This window comes from Equus asinus, chromosome 8 (genome assembly GCF_041296235.1).
Source record: "Equus asinus isolate D_3611 breed Donkey chromosome 8, EquAss-T2T_v2, whole genome shotgun sequence".
Lineage (NCBI taxonomy): Eukaryota > Metazoa > Chordata > Mammalia > Perissodactyla > Equidae > Equus > Equus asinus.
The window spans coordinates 93,385,890-93,405,971 of NC_091797.1; the positions used below are offsets into that span (position 1 = coordinate 93,385,890).

At 44.5% G+C, this 20,082-nt stretch overlaps 1 protein-coding gene across 1 annotated transcript in view; it reads left to right on the plus strand.

Moving 5' to 3' along the window:
- The first annotated feature begins 3,546 nt into the window (after window positions 1-3,546).
- Window positions 3,547-20,082, plus strand: part of RNF185 (ring finger protein 185) — a 30,118-nt gene continuing 13,582 nt past the window's right edge. Inside the window, exons 1-2 of the mRNA XM_014834502.3 lie at window positions 3,547-3,713; window positions 18,215-18,438. Of these exons, the coding sequence (XP_014689988.1) occupies window positions 18,263-18,438 (176 nt within the window). The 5' untranslated portion in view covers window positions 3,547-3,713; window positions 18,215-18,262. The remainder of the gene's footprint in view (window positions 3,714-18,214; window positions 18,439-20,082) is intronic.

Genomic DNA, 20,082 nt, shown 5'->3' on the forward strand with positions numbered 1-20,082 from the left:
CTCCAGAGACTGACTGCCTGTATAGTGGTTTCAGACTTAAAAAAAAAACAAAAACCCTTTTAATTGAATGATAAAATTGTCCAAACTTTTAAAAACTCTCCTTTACTAATGTGTAAAATGGAGATAGTCACCAAAACCATTCATAGGGCTGCTGTGAGGATCAAATGAACCATTGTGTGGAGTATGCTTAGTTTAGCTCAGTAAATGTTAGTGTGGGGGACTGGAATTGGCCACCCCAAGATATGTCTCTTTGGCATGAGGATTATTTGGGGCTGGTTACTTAAACTGCAGACAGGAAAGAAACTCTGAAAAGTAGAATTTACTTACCCTTTGTTAAGAGACATTTACATTGTAAAGGAAATCTCCATCTGTAAAGGTGTCTTCCTCTCTGCACCAGGAAGAAGAGGGGATGACCTTATCTCTAGAGACTCTTAACGCCAAAGGCAAGGACTTAAATCTGCATCTTTTTTACTGTACTTGTCTGGTAACCTCCTGTAACTGACTCCACCCACCTCAAACATCCTCCTTTGTCTTTAGCTGAGGAGGATATTTAAGGTGGTGGATTCAGCCATTTTGGCGAGTTGCTGAGGTTGCCTGAGCCTCTCCCATGTATACATGTTATAAAGCTCTGTTTAATTTTCTCCTGTTATTCTGTCTCCTGTGAATTTAATTTATTCTCTGGCCAGAAGAACCCACAGCGGGTAGAGGAAATGTCTTCCTCCCCCACAGTTGGTATTTTTTTTTTTTTTTAAGGAAGATTAGCCCTGAGCTAACATCAGCCACCAATCCTCCTCTTTTTGCTGAGGAAGACTGGCCCTGAGCTAATATCCGTGCCCATCTTCCTCTAGATAAATAGTCTATTAGATATGTGATTACATGTTTAATATCTTTCCCACTAGACATGAAAGCAAAGGTCTTGCCTTGTCTCTCACTAAACTACCAGCGCCTAGCACATAAATAAATGTGTGATAGATAAATAAGGAAATTCACTAGGACTTAAGCACTCCTCCCATTTTGGGGGTAAATTTTAATTTTTAGATCATTTAAAACTTAAAGAAAAGTTGCAAAAATTACATAAAGAACTCCATATAACCTTTACCAATGATGGGGTTCAGAGCAGGTCACCCCAAGATACACCACTTTGGTATGCAGATTATTTCAAGCTGAAGACAATAGAGTCTTAGAAGACTCAGGAAGAACATTTGACCTTGCCCCCTAACTGCCTAAAAGAAATTTAAAATAAAGGCCTGTCCCCTACAGGTCATCACCATAGATAACTCTGGGTATCTGTAGACTGGGAGGGTCCTTGCTAAGCTCACTCTTATTGAAGTTCTATTTACCAAACATTTGCTTTTCCATCTCCATGTGAATTGCCTTCCCCGCCTTTGAAGCCCCAAATCACTACCCACAACGTCCTCCTTGTCTGTGGCTAAAGATATTTAAACAGGCAGCCTCTACTGGATGGCTGAGTTACTCAGTTTCTCCTGAGTTTCTCCCTTTTACACATGCTATTAAACTTATTTTCTCCTGCTAACTTGTCTATTAAATTATTTCATCAGCCATAAAAACTTTGAGGAAAACGGGGGGAATTCAGCCACCTCCCTAACACCTAGATTCACAGTTGTTTTCATTTGCCTCATTTGCTTAATCATTCTATTTATATATATATGTGCATTTTTTTCTGAATCATTTGAAATTAAGTTGGAGACATTGTGCCCTTTTACCCCTAAATACTTTCACAAAGATTTCCTAAGAACAAGGACATTTCCTTAACATAACCACAATACGACAATCATATTTAGAAAATTTAACATTGATACAATATGTATTAACAGCTAGCCCACAATCTCTTTTTAAATTTCATCATTTGTCCCAATATTGTCCATTGTACCTATTCTGTCCCCCCTCACCCCAGTCCAGGATCCAATTTAGAATCACACACCAGGGGCCAGCCTGGTGGAGTAGCGGTTAAGTGCGCATGTTCCACTTAGGTGGCCTGGGGTTTGCCAGTTCCGATCCCGGGTGTGGGCATGGCACCGCTTGGCAAGCCATGCTGTGGTAGGTGTCCCACATATAAAGTAGAGGAAGATGGGCACAGATGTTAGCTCAGGGCTAGTCTTCCTCAAGAAAAAAAAATCACACACCACAGTCTATTGTCACGCCTCTTTAATCTTCTTTAAAGAGTTCCTAAGCCTTTCTCTGTCTCCCATGACAGAGTTATTTCGTACAGTGTTTCTGGACTTGGATTTATTTCATGCTTCCTCATGAGATTTGGGATATGCATTTTTGACAAATACCACAGAAGAGATGTTGTGTCCTCCTCAGCGCATCTTCCCACTGTCCCCCCCCCCCCCGGCTTTTTCTCCCCAAATCTCCCCAGTACACAGTTGTATATTTTTAGTTGTGGGTCTTCTAATTGTGGCATGTGGGATGCTGCCTCAGCATGGCCCGAACAGTGGTGCTGTGTCCGTGCCCAGGATCCGAACCAGTGAAACCCTGGGCTGCCAAAGCAGAGTAAGTGAACTTAACCACTCGGCCACACGCCGGCCACCTTTTCAGTGGATCTTATTAGGAGGCACATGATCTCTACTTGACCCATAACTGGTGATGTTAACTTTGATCACTTTGATTCACTTGTTCTTCAAGGTTATACCTCTGTAAAATTACTCTTTTCCCTTTGTAATCAATAAGTAATTTATGGGAGACAATTTTACTGTGTAACCATCCTGTTCTCAAGTTTTACCATTCACTATTGATTTTTCTAACTCAATCATATTCGTTGGTTGGCATTCTACCAAAAGGAAGAATTTTCCCTTCTCCCTCATTTATTTATTCACTTCTTTATTTATGTCAGTAAAGACTCATGGATTACCATTTTATTCAATTATACTCTGTTACTATCATTATGTATCTTGATGGTCAAATTGCCCTGATTTGGCCAGTGGTATCTCCTTCAAGTTAACCTCTGTGTTGACCCCTTTGACATATTCCCATCATTCTTATTCCTATCATCCTCACATTCTGATGCAACAAGAAGTTCTAAGCTTATCTTGATGTGGATCAAGGCTGCCCCAGGTAGAGAAGGCCAAGGTGTCCTGGCCTACATGCCTGCAGCCCTTCACTGCCCATGGTTCCTGTCCCCATGCTATTCTCTGAATAAAGCAGTACTACTACCAGACCTTGAGAGTCCAAGAAATCTTTTTTTTGACTCCTCCGCTCGCCAAGCCCGCATCAATCTGGTACCTTCTCTGCCTCAACCAAGGCTCTTTAGAAGCTGCCAACGTTACCCCAGCTCTGGCTCCATAAGACATTAAGCACAACCTGCTCAGAACAAGCCAAAATGTTATCTTTAGCTCGCGACACCGAAAAGAGGAAGAACTCCAAGAGGAAGGGCAAGAGACCCTTCCTCGGGTGGCTCCCCAGTTGCGGAGAATGTTCAGTTGGTAACACCAAGTGGGCCCTAGGGTCCCCCGCTGCCTGCCCGCAGGCGGAACCTTAGAGCCGGGGACCTGGATCGGAAGACAGTGCAGCGGACCAACCTTTTCCGGTTGTGGCCGGAAGTCCCTCGGGGAGGGGCGGTTCTGTATCAGGTGACCGGAGTCCGGGTAGGAGGGATCAGAGGTCCGGCCTCGACCGACTGACGTGACTGCCGGAGTTGCTGGGCGGCCGACGGACGGGGCTGCGGCGGCCTCGGCGGCGTTACCTGAGCAGAGGCAAGTACATAAGGGGCTGGGTCGGCAGCTCTGGGCTGTCGAGATTGAGGGACGGGGGCAGGGCGCTGCGTTCCTTCCTCACCCGGCCCCCGGGCTGCGACTCCTGAGCCCAGGGGCGCAAAGACAGCAAGCCCAGCTCTGCCCCGGGCCCGCCGCCCCAGAAGAGAGCTCGGGCTGGCGTTGTGGTCTTCCGTCCCGGGATTATAGTTTGGGGAAACTGAGGCCCCGAGAAGGGGAAAGCTCCCACGAGCTCTCCTGTCTAGGCAGGGACTCATTCTCCTTCTGTGCCCCGCTCGAAGCTGCCTCTCTCATGTGGAGGTGCTTTTAACGAGTTTCCCGAATGGTCAGGCGAAGCCGGGAACCGTGGTAAACAGAGTTGGGTTTGGGAGTAAGAGAATCGGGTTCGAGACTTCGCTGCCGACAGCCAATTGTGCGTTCTGGGCCAAATTCCTTCCCTGTGCTGGGCCTCAGTTTCGTCATTTGTGAAACAGGGCAGTGTTTCTCAAAGTATGGTGCTCACACCATCTGCTTTGAAATGCTCTGAGATGCATGCTTTACACGACGAGGCTCAAATAAGACCCCTGATTTAGCATCTGGGTCAGAACCTAGGAAACTGCGTTTTGAACTTAGACTTGGGGGTCCTTTGCTTACTGATGTTTGAAACCCACTGATCCTAAGTGCTTTCCTGCTGTGAGTACTAGGTATCCATTCTTCGCTTTCTGGCAGCTGGAGCCAGTTCAGGATCTTTGAAAGAATTGGGATGTTTAGCTCAGAAAAGAGAGCCCTGCAAAGGAAGTGTCGTTAAAAACTGAAAAAGTTGTTATGGTGAAGAGGGCTTCCACTTCATCTTTGGGGTTGAAAGAGGCAGAACTAGGACCAACAGGTGAATTCTACAAGAAGACAAGATTTTGACTTAATTAAGAACTAAATGCTGGGCAGAGGTGACCAGCAATGGAATAGATTGCCTCCGCAGGTGGTGAACTCCCTGTTGAAGGAGGTATACAGGTGTCGGATGAAGCTCCTTTCCAGCTTAAGAGTGTCTGATTCTGAGTGGTTATTTTGAATCTTTCTGGTGCTGAGTGCTTTTTTTCTGCCCTCTTTCCTGACACCTCGATCCCCCTAGCCTACATCCTCTTGAAGTAAGGCCGGTGGGTCTGAACTTACGTAATCTCTTCCTGGTTGTCCTGTGCACCATCCTTCCTTTTAAGGACTTTAGAACACCCCATCTGATAAAGGCTCCTTAAAGGTTTATTGAATGAATAGCTAAGCAGGGTCCCCACCCTATGGGTTTGTAGCTTATTTTCTTAGAACAACTTGGAAATGCCTCTGAAGACTTTGTGTTTGATCAGAAGAAGCCAGTGGACTCTTTGGATCACAGAATGAGGGGTCAGAAGGGCCCCTTGAGATCGTTCAGGCCAGCCTTTCCTCCCTGAGACATAAATCCCTCTTTAATCCTCTCTCCAGCAGTGTGTTGTATAGATGTGTCTACAGAGAGAGTTTTTGAAATCTGTCAGCTAACTTTCCATCCAGCATTTAAAACCAGTCCTCTTAAGGACTTGACTTGCTAGTTAATCCTCACTTACATGTAATCTGCAGATAATACTCTAGCGTGTCTTTAGTTTTCTAATCAAACATCAAAACTCCTTATTTTGTGATTTACAAAATTCTAAGCAGATCACTTTTTCAGAACCTGTTAGAATGCTTACGTTGCCCTGTGGCGCAGAGATTCCATATTATGACCTAATTCTGCTGACACCACCCTCCACTTCTCTTCCCCTCCCCCCCAGAAAAGGTTGGGTTTGAGCCAAGACTTCCTGCCTGTGTTTGTCTTCCTGCCTTGTTTGTGTTTCCTAGGATTAAAAAAAAAAAAGTTGTCAAATGCTTATTCAGATATTATCCAGGTGCTGGGTAAAACTATTTTAATTTGGTGGCGTCTTTAAAACTTCTCAATCTGAAAATTTCCTTTTAAAAAAGTTCCTAAATCAGCATTTCTGTTGTGTGTCTTCAGGCCACTAGTCTGAAGAGATGCCCCTGAAAAAAGTGTTGTGTGGTAAAAATAAGTTTGGAAAAAGCTACGTATCATTATCCCTTCTAGGAGCTTGTCAGTGTGTAGTACCACATTAAAGGCACTGAGATGTCCTGCAATAAAGGCGTGTACCTAACCTTCTTTGATCTAGTGTTGCCAAACTTAATTGATATGAAGCAATTTTTTTGCCTTAATTGAAGCACGCATTGGCAAATTCTGACCTAGAGCAGGAGTCTGCTGTCCCTGCCCTGTGGGCCAAATCTGGCCCTAATGCCTGTTTTTGCATGCCTGTGAGCTAGGAATGGCTTTTACTCTTTTTTTTTTTTTTTAAAGATTGGCCCCTGAGCTAACAACTGTTCCAGTCCTTTTTTTTTTTCTTTCTGCTTTTTCTCCCCAAATTCCCTCAGTCCGTAGTTGTATATTTTAACTGTGGGTCCTTCTAGTTGTGGTGTGTGGGATGGCATGTGGGATGTGTGGCCTGACAAGCAGTGTCATGTCCGCTCCCAGGGTCTGAACCTGCAAAACCCTGGGCCACCGAAGCGGAGCGCACAAACTTAACCACTCGGCCACCGGGCCGGCCCCTGGCTTCTACATTTTTGAATGATGGAGAATAAATCCAAAGAAGAATAAAATTTTGTGATATTTGAAAATTATAGGAAAGTCAAATTCCAGTGTCCATAAATTAGGTTTTAGTGGAACGCGGCCACACTTGTTAATTTACATATAGTCTTTGGCAGCAGAGTTGAGTAGTTGCCCCAAAGACCATATGGTCCACAAAGTGCAAAGTATTTACTATATGGCACTTGACACAAAAAATTTGTCAACCCCTGACCTGCATCATGTACTTTTTTTTTTTTTTTTTTGAGGAAGGTTAGCCCTGATCTAACTGCTGCCAATCCTTCTTTTGCTGAGGAAGGCTGGCCCTGAGCTAACATCCATGCCCATCTTCCTCTACTTTATATGTGGGACGCCCACCACTTCATGGCGTGCCAAGCAGTGCCATGTCCACACCAGGGATCCGAACCGGCTAACCCTGGGCCGCTGAAGCAGAATGTGCGCACTTAACTGGGGCAGCCTCATGTACATTTTTTTAAACTTTTTGTTTTAAAATAATTTTAGACTTGCAAAAATAATACACAAACTTCCTGTATGCTCTTCGCCCAGTTTTCCCTAATGTTAATGTTTTACATAACCATATTCAAATTATGTAAACAAGAATTTAACGTTAATGTAATACTACTAACTAATCTATGGACTTTATTCAGATTTTGCCATTTGTCCCATTAATGTCCTTTTCCTGTTCAGGATCCAGTCCAATTTCCCACATTGCGTTTAGTTGTTAAGTCTCCTTAGTCTGTTTTCTTTTTATTTTATTTCTTTTTTTACTTTTTTTTTGAGGAAGATTAGCCCTGAGCTAACATCCACTGCCAAGCCTCCTCTTTTTGCTGAGGAAGATTGGCCCTGAGCTAACATCTGTGCCCATCTTCCTCTATTTTTTTATATGTGGGATGCCTGCCACAGCATGGCCTGATAAGTGGTGTGTAGGTCCGTGCCCAGATCCAAACTGGCAAACCCCGCGCTGCTGAAGCGGAGCGCATGAATTTAAGTGCTATGCCACCAGGCTGGCCTGCTTAGTCTCTTTTAATCTGAGACAATTCCTCCATCTTTTTTGTCTTTCATGACTGGAAACTTTTGAAGAGGACTGGTCAGACTGGTCAATTATTTTAGAGAATCTCTCTCAAAAAAAATTTTTTTTTGAGGAAGATTAGCCCTGAGCTAACTACTGCCCATCCTCCTCTTTTTGCTGAGGAAGACCGGCTCTGAGCTAACACCCATGCCTATCTTCCTCTACTTTATATGTGGGACACCTACTACAGCATGGTTTTTGCCAAGCAGTGCCATGTCTGCACCTGGGATCTGAACCAGCAAACCCTGGGCCACCGAGAAGTGGAACATGTGAACTTAACCGCTGCGCCACCAGGCCAACCCCCACTCAAATTTTTTTGACTGAGGAAGATTCTCCCTGAGCTAACATCTGTTGCCAATCTTCCTCTTTTTTTTTGTTTTGTTTTTGAGGAAGATCAACCCTGAGCTAATGTGTGCTGCCAATCCTCCTCTTTTTGCTAAGGAAGACTGGCCCTGAGCTAACATCCATGCCCATCTTCCTCTGCTTTATATGTGGGATGGCTACCACAGCATGGCGTGCCAAGCAGTGCCATGTCCACACCCGGATCCGAACCGGCAAACCCCAGGCCGCCAAAGCAGAACGTGCGCACTTAACCACTGCACCACCCGGCCAGTTCCAGAGAAATGTAGTTTTTAAAGTAGGGAGGAAGCCACCAAGTGGCCCCTGGCTTAAGATTATCAGAGGTGGCCCAAATTGCTGCATTGTTACCATGGCCCCTACTTCTCTACTCTTCACATCAGCTAGAAATGGCGTGGGTCCATCTCTTCATTTCATTGAGCAGTGGGAGCAAAGCACCGCTAAGTGGTGGTGCCCTTGTCCACCAACTGGCTTAAGGACACACAGAGATCAGAAGCAACAGGCCGTGCCTGCTTCTGGAAGTGGCCTAGGTGACTGGCTGGCCATTTCAACCTGGGACCACTCGTCAGGTTGACTGCCATGGTAGTCTCCACAGCACTTGGCTGTTTACTGTCCACACTCCCCATTGTTCCTCAGAAGTGCCTTGTGATGTAGGCATGGCAGGGGTTTTAAAGATGGACAGCTCTGGGGGCTGGCCCATGGCTGAGTAGTTAAAGTTCCGTGTGCTCGGCTTTGGTGGCCCGGGTTCGTGGGTTCGGATCTCGGGCATGGACTCATCAGCCATGCTGTGGAAGCATCCCATATACGATAGAATAGAGGAAGATTGGCACAGATGTTACCTCAGGGCTAATCTTCCTCAAGCAAAAAAAAGGGGAAGATTGGCAATGGATGTTAGCTCAAGGCGAATCTTCCTTGCCAAAAAAAAAAAAAGATGGACAACTCTGAATATGGGAGTGGATTCTGGGCAAAAGCTCAGGAAAATTACTTGTTTTTTACTACTGTTTCTATAGAGGCGTTTCTCACTGTGAGGCGCTTTTTAAAAAATAGCAGTTAAATCCTGACTAGATGGTGGATTCCTTGAGAGCAGGAACCAGAACCTTGTCTGATTTATTTTTATCTTTGAGCCTAGTTGTTGGCATTCTTTAAATGTTTCCAAAACCACACCGACAATTAATGTCAGGTAGCTTGGGACACAAGCCTGATTTTTAAAAATCAATATTAATAGATTATTCAAAATGATTTCATTTTGGTTTTATTATTTTTAACCACAGTTGGTCTATCTTATATATGCTTTCCTGATGGTCCTCCTGGGGACCTCCTATTGAAATGACAAGTGAAATCATTGTTTTGTCAAGTATATACTGGATGTTATTAAATGCTTAGAAATTTTCTTTCTTAATTAAATCTTGTCAACCTTATTCATTTTCTTTTTATACTGTACCCTCAGAGTATTTTATAGGTCTTTAGCTCAATCTCAGGTAAAATCTGAATTGATGAGATTTTGTAGAATCTGAATTAATTAGGATTAACTGCCTATGTGACAACAAAACCAAAACTCTCATTTTGAAAACTTTTCTGGTAACAAAGGAAGGGCAGACACAATTCCCCCATTTGCAAGTGAGGACCCTGGCTTGGTGAGTGGCAAAGATGAGCATCAGACTAGGTCCTCTGGCTCCTTTCACTATATTGTACTAGAAATCCGCAGCCCTTAACTGGGAGCTGACCAGTCTGAAGATCTTTTCCTTAACATAATACTCAGTTCTGTTGGTTTGAATTGAAATTTGCACGTCCCCATCATTTGTTCACATACTTTTATCGAACATTTACTGTGTGACAGACACTGTGCGTGCAGCTCTAGGAGGTGTCTAACTAGAGTGAGTAATAGACAGTTCAATGAATAATTAATCCTCTGTGTGTGTGTCATTATCCCCAATAGAGGTGGGTACAATTTGAGAAAATCCAAACCTTTTTCTGGTGGCATATCCCTGATCTTTTTTTCTTGTTTAATAGTGTTGGGTAATACTTATTTAAAAAAAAATTACTCTAAAACCATTATGTAACATTCCAGTTCTGAAAACATCACTGAAGAATGTCTTATTCTTTTAGGATATTGATTTTCCACAACTTGAGTTGGCCTAATTGATTCATATTGAGTTGTCCAGTTCTAAGTACTCCTGGGCATCAGATCCATCAACCCACACACATTTGTGAGGTGCTCTTGAGGTACCTGGCCCTGGGCTGAGTAAGGCACCTGGAAGCTGAGTGTGGTCTTGAGGAGACAGACACCAAGAGATCACTGAGGTCCTGTCTGTTAAGCACATTGACTTGGGAGTTGGGAAGCTTTGCCTTTGACTGGCTCTGTGACCATGAGAAGTGACCTAACCACTCTGAGCTTTAATCTAACATCCCAGGAGATGCTACCAATGATATAATAGTGTTTACTTCAAAGGCAGGCTGTAAAGATTAAATAATATAATTCATTGTAAAGGGCTGGGCAGAGTGTTAGCTGATGTTATTCATAGTGATGATAAATATAACAAGTGCCTCGTGATTTTAACGCTTTATGGGAAAATCTAATTTTGCCTGAATCAAACTGTGTCCCATTCTAGATTTCCTTATAGACGGTTCTGATGCCTCACCTACCATGCCTTCAAGGAATGTTGCTTATTCAGAGAGTGAAGTTGTGATTCATTCGTTCAGCAAATGAACCGAGTACCTGCTGATTGCGTAGCTCTGTGGGGAATATAATGAAGCAGTACACCTTCAGTGTACTCCGTGAGAGACCTTACAGTGGAGAGAGGAACATTTCTTGAGCACTTAACTGTGTGCCAGGCACTGTGCTAGTCCCTTACTGTTTTATCTCTTTACTCCTTACAGCTGTCCTGTGAGGAAGGTAATAGCTCCTTTTTTACATATGAGTAAGACAAAGGTTTAGAGAGGGAAGAATGTCTGAAAGAGTGAGTGGCAGAGCTGAGATTTGAACCCAAAGCTATCAAATTCCTCTGTGCCATGCTAGTTTTTAAGGACAAAAGTCCATAAAAAGTTAAGGGACATTTTAAGACAGTGCTGTAAGGGCTGACAAAAGGCAGCCTCTTGGATGGTCCTTAAGAGCTTGTGCTAGGTGTGCCCAAGTCCTACTTCACCCTTTCTTAGGAAACCTGATAAACTTTTAGAAAAAGGATTGAAGCTTAAAACAAAATAAAAAGCCCTTTTGATTCAGAAATAGTGGAAGAAAATATGAAAAAGTAGAAACAGCTGACGCTAGAATCCCAATTCATGTATGACGGGCGCAAGGACTCTAAGGCCGTTCTTCCTGCCTCAGTCCCAGCCCTTGCTGCCCTATCATTCTCATATGTGCCCTGGGCTCCAGCCACACTGAACTTGGCACATTGAATTGTCCACTTGTCCCGTGTGCTGCGTCTGTGTCCTCCCCAGCGTTCCCTGCCCTCACACACTCTGTACACACCTCTCTCAGCACCCAGCACGCTGGGCTGCCTTGTTGGTTTACTTGTCTGTGTGTCACTTTAGACTGAAATCCTTAATCTCTGTATCCTGAATGCATGGCAAATAGGATCTTTAATAAATCTTTGAAGGTAAGAGAGGAGTTGGTTCAACAGAGGGTGGATTAGAGGGTACCAGAATAAAGGACCAGTGCAACCCCGAGGAAAAGAGGCCAGTCTTCTAGCCTCCTCTGTCCTTCTGGACCTGAAAGGCCATTCATGCCCTTGGTCCTGAATTTGAGGGCCAGGCCTCTGTGAGCTAGCCTAGAGACCCAAATTCCATTTAGTCTCCAAAATTTTAGAGCCTGCTTTCTGTGTGTTCCAATCAACCTACTCAGATTTCCTCCCACGCCACCCTTCTGTGAATGTGATGTAGATGTTCTTAGGGTCTGGATCCTGTTTCTGCCTCCATGTGATCCAGCAGCAGCCTAATGAGCAGCGCAGACAGGCTCAGGCACACTGCAGTTCCTGGCAGAAAGCTTCCCTGTGAACAAGTGTGTGCCCACCAGGAGCAAGACCTCTGCTGGATCCCCTCTCTGATCATGCTAGTTATTTATCACGCAGATTTCTAATATTCATAACTAGGATTAAGGTTTCTAGATGTCTGTGTACATCCTGGTTCAGGAATTCTTAAAGGAGCAGAGAAGGCAAGTTATGAATATCTGCAATTGTCTAGAACCTGAGAACTGATCACAAGAATGCTACAAAGAGATTTCTTCATGAGGTTGAGTTCCCTGGTAGTTCCTACAGGGATATGCAACTCTTGTGTTCTTTTCCTTGCTCAGGTCCTGTGAGGTGGTCCTGGCCAGCTCTGGGAAGGTAATAGGAGTGAGGATGCTGGGTCAGTCGACTTCAGCTTCCAGGCTCTGCACTCCTCCGGGGATAAGTATTGCACCTCTGCCTTAGTCCCAGCACCATGTGTTACCCTGGACATCTCAAATTTAGGAATGTTTTTCAAAACTAGGTTTGAACTTGTTTCTTAAATGGCCGGCTCTCTCCTGGATAGGCAAGGTGCTAGCTGATCTGAGATCTCAGCACACTTGTCCCCCGCCCCCCAAGTTTATCTGACCTCTTTGTAATCCCTGTGGACTGTAGCTGGGGGTTGTGTGTTCTGAAGGACAGGCCCTCAGGTTACTGTCCCTCCCAAACTCTGTGCTGTGCTGTGTTGCTTTGTGCTTTTGGTAGAGTTCTTCCCTGTTCAAGACCTGGGTTTCCAAAACTCTTCATCAGATGGTCATCTGGATTGGAAGGTCGGGACACATATTTAAAAATATAGAGGGGCTGGCCCTGTGGCCGAGTGGTTAAGTTCAGCATGCTCCACTTCAGCAGCCCAGGTTTGCTTCCTGGGCATGGACCTAAACTACTCGTTAGTGGCTATGCTGAGGTGGTGGCCCACATATAAAATAGAGGAAGATTGGCACACATGTTAGCTCAGGGTGAATCTTCCTCAGCAAAAAAAATACATATATATATTTATTTATTTATAGATATTATATATTATTAATATATTAATGTATATGATATATTATTATATATTATTAATGTGTATATATATATGTGTACATGTATATATTCTTGGGCACTATCCAGATCCTATTTAAGTTACTGAAGGGGTCTAAGAACCAGATCTCGGGGAGAGTGCCTTGTTTAGGAAGAACAGACAAGTTTGATGGAGCCCCTTGGTAAGAATTCTTATAGGGGCTGGCCCCGTGGCTGAATGGTTAAGTCCACGTGCTCCAGTTCGGCGGCCCAGGGTTTCGCTGGTTCGGATCCTGGGCATGGACCTAGCACCCACATAGCACAACCAGAGGCACTCACGACTAGAATATACAACTACGTACTGGGGGGCTTTGGGGAGAAGAAGAAAAAAAAAGATGATTGGCAACAGATGTTAGCTCAGGTGCCAATCTTTTAAAAAAAAATTTTTTTTAAAGAATTCTTAGAATTATCCATGTGACTTCCTTAGCTCCTGTTCTAGACTCCAGAGCGTCAACTTGGCCTTGCTCTTCTTTGTGAACCCCGTCCCCAGTTTGATAGCCCCATGCCTCCAATGTAGTTTGCTACTGGAGATCTCTTGATTGAATGCATAAATGGATGAGTGGTGAGTTTACTTTACACTCACTTCAGAGAACACAAAAGTTACAGCATTGCACGATAAATTTGAGTGAAAACAAAGACCAAGTATTTAACTTTGTAAAGCTGCATGTTAAAGGGGTAACATGTAAGAGCGAAAAGATTGCTGATGTTGTGTTGGGAAGTCTGAATTTGGCACTATATGATGCCTGGCCTTGGGCAAGTCCTCTAACTTCCCTGGCCTGATGTCCTCATTTGTAAAATGGAGTGAAGGTCGGAAGTGGTAATACATGTAAATGTGCTTTGAAAACCAGAAAGTGGATTCAGATCAGGAGTAAAGAATTGTCAGGGTAGGAACAGGGGCAGAGAACCAGCCACACAAGGTTGCTCTGTGGTCAGGACCAAGTCCATAGGCCCTACAAGGACTAGGTGAAAATTTTAGTAGGATGGCAACTCAGTCATGCTCAGGACCTTTTATTCTGTCTAGTTCCTGAGCCAACCAGGGCCCTCTGTCCTCTGAATCACTGTCCTGCTCCAGCTGGGCCTGTGATGCTGTGACCACTTCTTTGTTCTACACATGCTCCGTGGACAGGCCCCAGGGAGGGCTGCCCACATCTGCCATGCTGGCCTGCTGTTTATGAGGGTAGGGAGGAGGTGAGGAGGAGAGGCTCCAGGGATGGGTATGTGACTGGGGATATATTGGAAAGGAAGGTTTGTGAGCAGCCCGCCTGGGAGTTGTCCAAAACCAGTCATGCATGCCTGTACCTACTCACTCAGCAAGTATTTGAGTGCCTACCAGGATGAGGCTGTAGAACCCAGGTAGGGACCACATGGTCACTCTGCTAAGAATTAGAATGAGAGTGATGTGGTCTGCCTAGAGTTGGGATGTGCAGGCCTCTTGCAATGCCTGGCCTGCTGCAAGGCTGCTACTCCCTGCACACTCTGAGCTGACCTGTTACTGTCCCCTGACCATTTCTATCCCGACACCTACCTTGAGCCTCACTGTCCCCTTAGGCCTTTGTGTAGGAGTGTGCACCATGCATAGCCTTGTTGGGTCCAGGGAGTCGAGAGGGCAGTGGACTAGGGTAAGCAGCATGTATATGAGTCTCCCCAGCCCCCTGCTACCTTGGCAGGCCCTGCAGGTCACTGTGTTCTCTCATAGGGCCACCTTAGCAGTCTTGTAGGAGGCATGATACTCTCACTTTTTAGGTGAGAAGAGAGATGGAAGCATCAAGGGATCTACCCAGAGCCACATGGCTAGTCAGTGGTGGATCCAGGACTTGAACTCAGAGCTTTTCACGATTAGGGAAAACTGGAACATTGGGGAAATTTTTTTAAAAAGTAGTTACCCTTTTGTCTGATTTCAAAATTAATACATGTAAAAATGTCAGTTTTGTGAATGGGGAGGAGTTAGAAAGTATAAGTCACTACCTCTGAGCCCTACCAGTACAGAGATAATCACTATTAACAGTTTGGTATGTTCTTCAACATTTTTTAAAGACGTTTTCTAATATTTATATTCATTATTGCAACAAATATAATATTATACATATATTTTACAGTTTCCTTTTTTAAAAATGTTATTTTAGAGCCAGACCTGATAGCCTCGTGGTTAAAGTTCGATTCTCACCTCTTCGGCGGCCCAGGTTCACTTCCCGGTCACTGAACCACACCGCCTGTTTGTTGGTTGCCATGCTGTGGGGGCGGCACACACAGAAGAACTGGAACAACTCACAACTAGGATATGCAACCATGTACTGGGGCTTTGGGAAGGAGAAAAAAAAAAAAGAGGAAGATTAGCAACAGAAGTTAGCTCAGGGCAAATCTTTCCCTGCAAAAAAAAAAAAAAAATGTTACTGTAAAAAGTAGTACTTGCTTGTCATAAAACATTAAAACAGGATAAGAATATGAAATTCAAAGTTCCCCAGCCCTCATAGTCCCAGAAATAACTGTTGATAGTTTAGTGTGTGCTGTCTAGACACTTTCTTTGTGTATGTGTAGATATATATTCATTTATATACTTTGTTTTTACCCAAATAAGTTCCCACCTACTGTTCTGCAACCTGAACTTTTTAAAACATACCTTTTATTATGGAAATTTATGAGCACACACAAAAATAAACTAATACAATGAACCCCTATTCATCATCCAGCTCCAACAACTGTCAACTTTACAGTTTTTATTTCATCTTTTCTCTCCACTTTCACTTTTCCCCTGGAGTATTGTGAAGCAAATCCCAAACATCTTATCATTCCTTCATAAATACTTAAATATGTGTTTCTATCAGATGAGAATTTTTAAGAAATATTACACAATACGATTATTATACTCAACAAAATTAAGAATTTCTTAATAGCAACTAATGTCCAGGCTAACTCTGATTTTTATCTGTCATCTCACAAATGTCTTTTTCCAGTTGATTTGTTTGAATCTGGTTCTGGTGAGATCCCCACCCTACCGGTGGTTAATTTGTCTCGTCTCAATCTGTAGCTCCACTCCTCACCTGTGCTGTTCATTTGTTTGGAGAACTTGGGTTATGTGTTCTGCAGGAAGTAACCTCGTTCTGGATTAGCTGGTTGCATCTTCCTGGAGTTAACACCTGCATTTATGCCCCATATTTTCTGTAAACTAGTAATTTATTTTAGAGACTGGATTAAAGTCTATGTTTTAAGGTGAGAGTCCTTCATTGTTGCAGTATATTTCCTGTTGCATCACATAAGGAGACTCTCATTAAGTTCGATCAGTGAACCTGACTTTATGGTTGTCTTTCCACATCTGTACACATAGTCCTTGATTTTAAAAGATTTTTTTTTTTTTAAAGAAACACACGTATCAAGTACTTGAGCAGGAACAACAAAGAAAGGCCGTAATGTGGCCCTTATAAGCAGGCTCCATCCTACGAAGAAGAGAGCAAATGTGTATGGAAAGGAGGAAGCACTCGGTTGCGGGGAAGGTCTTAGAGCCAAGGCCAGCAAGGCACTGATGTTGTTGGCAGCCAGCTGCCCTTCTGGGACATTATGTAAAATGATGTAACTGAGTGAAAAATTGGCAGTGAGCTGGCCTTCTCTCCCTGCTCAAGTCACTAAGCTGCTGTCATGGTGAGGGATGCTCACGAGTCCAGACTTCTGAGTTCGTGGTGTGTAGGAAGGCTTCTTGGTCTGAGGGGAATGCGGCTTTTTGGTCCTTAACTCCTTGTACTTTGGAAGCTGAAATCAGAGTGGTCGTCTGGTGCTCCCACGGTGAGTTCCAGACTTGTGGTGGGGCGCCTACTTTGGAGAGGATGAGTGAGATGCACAGTCTCACCAGATGCATAGAGACTGGAGTAGCACAGTCTCAGAGCTAGAAGGTGGCACCTAGGAGACCATGTAGTCCAGTGCCTCAGTTTACAGATGAGAAAACTGACCCACAGAGGAGAACGGAGGTTCCCAAAACTACCTAGCAAGCTGGAGGCTCAACTAAGGCCAGCATCCAGCCCTCCAGTTCTCTCACTCTGGTACCAGCCAGCATTTCCTACTTGGAATTTCTTTCTTTCTTTCTTTCTTTCTTTTTAAGACTGAGCTAACAACGGTTGCCAATGTATTTTTTGTTTTTTTGTTTTTTTTTTCTTTTTCCACTCAAATTCCCCCAGTACATAGTTGTATATTTTAGTTGTGGGTCCTTCTAGTTGTGGCATGTGGGATGCCGCCTCAACATGGCCTGATGAGTAGTGCCATGTCCACGCCCAGGATCCAAACCCTGGGCCGCCGAAGTGGAGCGCGCAAACTTAACTACTCGGCCATGGGGTTGGCCCCCTTGGGATTTCTGAGATGATCAGGGTGGCCAGATCAGGATCTTGACAGGTTCTTAATCTGCACCCAGAATTTCTGAGTATCCTTTGGTGTTGGTCTTGTCCTCCTTGTTCAATTCCTGGCAAGTTCTTTGATTTGGAGGTGGTAACAAATAATGGTCCATTTCTTCCAGCATTTGGTGGCCAGCTTGGACTGTGGTGGTACCGTGGTTTGAATACAAACCAGGTGTCATGAGTCCCAGTCTCAGCTATACATCAATCAGCTAACTGAGATGTCTTGGTCCGCAGTTTCCTAAAGAGATTGGACCGGGTCACTTTTGTGCAGAGCATGGTATGTGTGCCAGATGGTTTCAGGTGGTATAAGGGTAAAAGATTTTCCTTCATTACGTTTATATTTATCTTTCGCTTATGGTAAGTAATGCTGGTTTTCCACTTTCAGCAGTGACATAAGCCTCCTCTTTAAATGTATTGACACTAAAAAGTTGATAGATTTAGACAAAATAAAGTGGGTGGTATTCTAACCTGGCAGAAGGAGGAATGCAGAAGATTGTAGCACGGAAGACATTGCACCAGATGATCTTTCTGGTCCTTCTTAGCTTCTTAACCTTTCACAGTTACAGGATTTTCTTTATATTCTGGCATATACCAGTCACAGCCTTCTGGCCTGAGCAGATTCACCTGCCAACGTAGAGGCTGTCCAGAGTTAGACAGCCTGTGAACGTTCAGTTCGGTTGAGCGTATATTTATCACCTGGCGTGGATACCCTGGGAGAATGTAAAGACAGTGAGACAGGCTCCCAGTTCCTATGGAGAGCCATCTGGAGGCTGTTCGGTATTTGCGCAGTTTGTGTGTTTTTGTGGTACATTTGGGCCGTGTTCGTGGGAAGTTTCTGAGTCATTGCTCTCCAGGTAGTGGCCCACAACTATCAGCCTCTGCAGCCTCTGGGGAGTCTACTCAGGGGTGCAGTCATAATCTGAACTTCTGGAGCTGAGAGAAGGTGGGCGTATTGACATGGAGGCTGGAGGGAGTGTGCTGCAGAAACGGGCAATCATGGGCTCTCTGCCTTTCAGGATTTTCCTGGGGAGAATCTTTACTCAAGAGTTTGCTGACAGCCAAGGATGGCGAGCAAGGGGCCCTCGGCCTCTGCGTCCCCTGAGAACTCCAGTGCAGGGGGCCCCAGCGGCAGCAGCAATGGCACTGGTGAGAGCGGAGGGCAGGACAGCACCTTCGAGTGCAACATCTGCCTGGACACAGCTAAGGACGCCGTCATCAGCCTGTGCGGCCACCTCTTCTGGTCAGTACCCCTGCCACTGCCCCAGAGGACACACTGCCAAGTTTAGAAAGTTCATGGCCCTGGACAGCTTTGGAGCAGAAGGTTTCCCACCCACTTTGGGTCCTGATACACTCAGGTCCAAGGCAGGAGACTTGGGTTCTCATCCCAGCTCTGCTGCTGATGAGCTGAGTGACCTCAGGCAAATCCTGTCCCCACCTGGGCTCCATCTCCGCATCTCTAAAGTAATAGCACGCACCATTTAGTGAGCACTTACTACACACCACCTGCGTGCTGAGCCAACAGGCAGTATAGCAGAGTGGTTATGAGCAAGGACTGTGGAGCCAGACTTCTCCGCTCTGAATCCTGACTCTGCCACTTCCCTTACACACAGTCTGCCACATTTTATAGGCTTGTTTGTGGGCATAAAATGACTTGAAATACGTAAAAGGCTTAGAAGAGCACTTAGCATATAGTAAAGATTGTGTGTTAACTATGATCCTATTAATTGTTACTATATTTTATGTATATCAAAGTAAAGTGGCAGAGTCAGTGGCTGTTCCAGCCTCAGCTACAGAAGCTCCTCCTGGCTCTGAGGATCTGAGTGAAGGTTGAGATTTTATTTTTTTTCTCTTGGTATTGAGCTGGACCTAAGGGGTGAGTTAGGGTAACTAGAGGGGTCAGAAGGCCAGGAAAGGCAGAGTGTGTGCCATCCCAAGGCAGGCAATTTCTAGGGACAGGCATATGCGCTGTTGGGTTTGTCTGAGACCCTGAGGCTACTGTTGACCTGGAATAGCACCTTGGATGGGCACTCTGGTCTGGGGAGTGTTAGGAAACAAGAATGGTTAAGGGAGGGTTGGGCCAAGTTATCAAACCCAGATCTGACTGAGTAGGACATTAAGTTATTAAATATTTTTGAGCAGGGAAGTGGTGTGAAGAAAGGGTCATTTAAGCAATATTTAAGGGAGTTTAAGTTGGCACCATTGAAAAAGAGAAATTTGTTGGTGAATGAATAGAATGGGGCGGAAATGTTTGTTTTGGAGGTTCTTGCCCTAATTATTAAGTTTTATGCAGAAACTGTTGTCATCAGCCCTCTCCTAGAAATTGGAGATACTCCAATTTTGTGATTCAGGTATCAGAAAACCAGGACTTGAAATGAGTGACAAAATTAAGAATTAAGTCAGGGTACCGTTGGAAAGAACACAGACTCTAACAGATGCTTCCAACTAGAGTAGTTTTTCCCTAGGCAAATCCACTAGCCTCTCTGTACCTCAGTTTCCTCATCTGTAAAATGGAGATAGTGGCACTCTCTTGTAGGTTACTGTGACCATCCAGTGACATTAACAAATGAAAAGCTGTTCAGCCACAGCCTAGCACAGAGTAGTTGCTTAATAAATGGGAGTAATCACCATCTTTGTTATAATTCTGAACTTTCCCCTGAGGGAAAGTCACTTCCACTTCTCCCCCACAGCCTCTGTGGGAAATGGCCAGTGGCCATCTGCCATGATTTGGGGTGCCCTTCACTCAGTTTGGAATGGCATTTCAAGGTTAATGTTGGAATCAGATGTCAGGTGTCTGTTATGTCCGAGGAGGTTGTGTACCTGGGTTGTGAGGCTAAACTGTGGTTCAGGAATTGAGAAAGGAATTATTCTCTGAGTCCAAATTTTA